Source organism: Octopus bimaculoides, chromosome 12 (genome assembly GCF_001194135.2).
Source record: "Octopus bimaculoides isolate UCB-OBI-ISO-001 chromosome 12, ASM119413v2, whole genome shotgun sequence".
Classification (NCBI taxonomy): Eukaryota; Metazoa; Mollusca; class Cephalopoda; order Octopoda; family Octopodidae; genus Octopus; species Octopus bimaculoides.
Window position 1 is genome coordinate 9297213 of NC_068992.1, and position 3552 is coordinate 9300764.

The 3552-nt window shown below is 37.5% G+C and overlaps 1 protein-coding gene across 2 annotated transcripts in view; it reads right to left on the bottom strand.

Moving 5' to 3' along the window:
* LOC128249191 (neuropeptide FF receptor 1-like) overlaps positions 1 to 3552 on the bottom strand; it is a 155128-nt gene that overhangs the window by 49457 nt on the left and 102119 nt on the right. For both annotated transcript variants that reach the window (XR_008265297.1, XM_052972092.1), the window contains exon 2: positions 106 to 1191. Coding sequence is in view for 1 of the 2 variants with exons in the window: in XM_052972092.1 (XP_052828052.1) it covers positions 139 to 1191 (1053 nt within the window). In the remaining variant the exon portion in view is untranslated. The remainder of the gene's footprint in view (positions 1 to 105; positions 1192 to 3552) is intronic.

A 3552-nucleotide genomic window follows, 5' to 3' on the forward strand; every position in this document is an offset into this window, starting at 1 on the left:
TGTGTGTGTGTGTGTGTGTGTGTGTGTGTGTGTGTGTATGAATTATAAGATGTAGATATAAAGTATAAGATGTGGATATAGATTTTGAAAAGATTGAGTACTTACGCCGTCAATATTTGCAGGATCGGTTTGAGCTGCCTAACCCGTACGTCTCTTCTTCTTGGTAATACACTCCAGGCAGCACAGAGCTTGATAACCACGTCGAATATCTCGATCACACAACCAAAGAATCGGATTTAGACCTGGATTAGCACTGTGTAACCATTTTGAAAGTAATGATTGGTGAATTATGTAGATATATCCTCGTGTACACTCCCCCGTTGGACAGATGGCTGCCACAAGACTTATGGTTCGCGTAATCATTTGCATAAGGAAAAAGAATACATCGACCAGAAGGAGAGCAACCATTGAGTTCAATAATGAACCCCGGTCGTCCCTGTCTGGCGAGCAATGTGGACAGAGAAGTACTATGACAGCAATAAGCGTCAGTAGAAAGCTGATTACCACTAGGCCTGACGGAATGTAGCGAACTATCTGTGTCAAATGATGCATGTTGGTAGAGTCGTTAAGTTTACAACCAAACAACGAGCGATCATTTGCAAGGGGTAACGTGACATCTTGCATTATGACTTCAGGCAGTGTCATGGCCATACCAACGACCCAAGGCATGAAAACCATGATGGCACCTATAGCGCGATGTACCGGATGGCGGTAAGTGTCCGGAGATATCAGACAGAAGAAGCGGTCAAGGTGTATTTCGAGAAGGCAAAGAGGCAAAGCATCATTGAGGACCGACTTGGCAAAGGTGAATATTTTGCAAGTCAATTTATCAAAACGGTTTACACCTTGCACCTTCACGAACAAGGCATAGGCTAATATAACGACACCTGTAAAGATGCTGATTAGTGTCAAATTGACTAGATGTAATCGGAAAAGTTTTTTGTCTTTTGCCTTCACACAACATAAGGCTAACAGCAGAACGAAGTTGAGCAAGCACACACAACCAGCTATAGAGCGATCTGTGATGATGACAGTGTCTGAAGGTTGATCTGCAGTGTTGTCGAAAATGCTAAAAGGTCCATTGTCTTTGGTTTCATATTGTGGATCGTATCGATACCGATAATCTAAATAGGTTTTGTTAAACCTAAACGGATAATATGGAGGTGGTAGCGTCCGCCTTTGATAAGACATCTGAAAGTAAAGAAAAAGAAAGTTTGTTTAATAAACAAATACATAGAAGCAAGTATTGATGGAAGAATTACATTAATATGTTTGTTTATAATTTAACGTGATATTCATGATATATATATATATATATATATATGATATATATATATATGATATATATGGTATCTATCTATCTATCTATCTATCTATCTATCTATCTATCAATCTATCTATCTATCTATCTATCTATCTATCTATCTATCTATCTATCTATCTATCTATCTACATACATAAATCTGTATGCATATACATATGTACATATATATATATGTACATTTTTGTGTGCTTTGCTTGTGTTTGTCCTCCCACCATCGCTTTGACAACCGATGTAGGTGTGTTTATCCTCCGCAACTTAGCGGTTGGGTAAAAGAGACCGATAGAATAAGTAATAGGTTTAAAAAAAGAATACGTCCTGGGGTCGATTTGTTTGACTAAAGGCGGTGCTCCAGCCTGTCCGCAGTCAAATGACTGAAACAAGTAAAAGAGTAAAAGAGTTATAAAGAATATATAGATGATCTGCCATTCTTGACACGAATGCTGCCAATTAAGAAAGAAAATCTCCCGTTTTAACGAAAATCATTCAGTAGCGAAAAGTATGATTTTAAACATTAGCTGTCATAATATATGTAATTTATTTCCGACGGAAAAACACTTGAGTGACAAAAATTAAAATAACAAAGCAAGATCTTTTACAAGAAATCAATTGATTGACAACCATGAGAAATTTAGCTTTTCGTTAACTCTTTTTCTGAAGATAAATTCTTACTTAAGGAATGAAAATAGTTGTGAAAATATATTTTGGATAGAAAGTTGTCTGACGTCGTTGGTTCGAATGTGTTGGTAAAATTATTGCTTAACCCAAGGATCATTAGCAGACGCATAATGCAAAAAAAAAAAAAAAATGTTCCAGCTATGGCTATTCTGTCTTTTTAGATATCTAGTCTACATTGTCTAATGTGTCCTTCCGTTTTAAGATGAGAAGATGTAATTTGAGAAAGCTTCAGCTACTATATCAAGCCGGTCTCCCTTCGTTACGAGTATTGTTGTTGTTGACACTCCGTCGCTTACGACGTCGAGGGTTCCAGTTGATCCGATCAACGGAACAGCCTGCTCGTGAAATTAACGTGCAAGTGGCTGAGCACTCCACAGACGCATGTACCCTTAACGTAGTTCTCGGGGATATTCAGCATGACACAGTGTGACAAGGCTGACCCTTTGGAATACAGGCACAACAGAAACAGGAAGTAAGAGTGAGAGAAAGTTGTGGTGAAAGAGTACAGCAGGGTTCACCACCATCCCCTGCCGGAGCCTCGTGGAGCTTTAGGTGTTTTCGCTCAATAAACACTCACAACGACCGGTCTGGGAATCGAAACCACGATCCTATGACCACGTGTCCGCTGCCCTAACCACTGGGCCATTGCGCCTCCACCGTTTCGAGTGTATATTGATTTTAAATGTATAACGCCATACTGGAGTTGAAAGTATAACGACATAGAGGAGTCAGAAGTACAATATCATTGAATAAACGACATCATATTGAAGTTAACATCTAAGAAGGACATGCTGGAATGACAACCAAGATTGAGTTGAATGTCTAACACCATCTTAGGGTCGGAGGCGCGAATTATACTGGAGTTTGGATGTGTGATGACAGATAGGAATCGGATGAAAAACGTTACGCTGGACTTAAATATGTAAAACCATACTGGAGTTGATTATAAAACGACATATTGGAGCTGAATATATAGCGCCATATTGGAGTTGAATGAATAACGCTACGCTAGAGTTGATTCTCTAACGTCAAGATGGAGTTGAATCCGTAACGCTATGCTGGAAGTGGGTGTTCAACGTAGTTAATAGATTTTATAAACTCCTTTCTATTTTGCTATTTACTCTTTGAAAGCTGATAAAAGAACGGAATTACTGAGAATGGAGAACTGATGAACTTTACATTTGAAGCTATTTCATTCTTTACAAATAGAACCATAACAGCCACAATAATCTCTAATGCCATTAACGTTCCCTGGTGATCGATCACCTCCGAGGAAAATTTTTCAAACACCCTACACGCACGCACACACGCACACACACACGCACACACGCATACGCACACACACACACATATATGTATATATGCATGTGTAGATATATGTATAAATATATATGCATATATTTATATATGTATATATATATAATATATATATATGTATATATACATCTATAGATATATGAATAAATATATATATTTATATGTATATGTACACACACACACACATATATATATATATATATATATATATATATATATATATATATATATATATA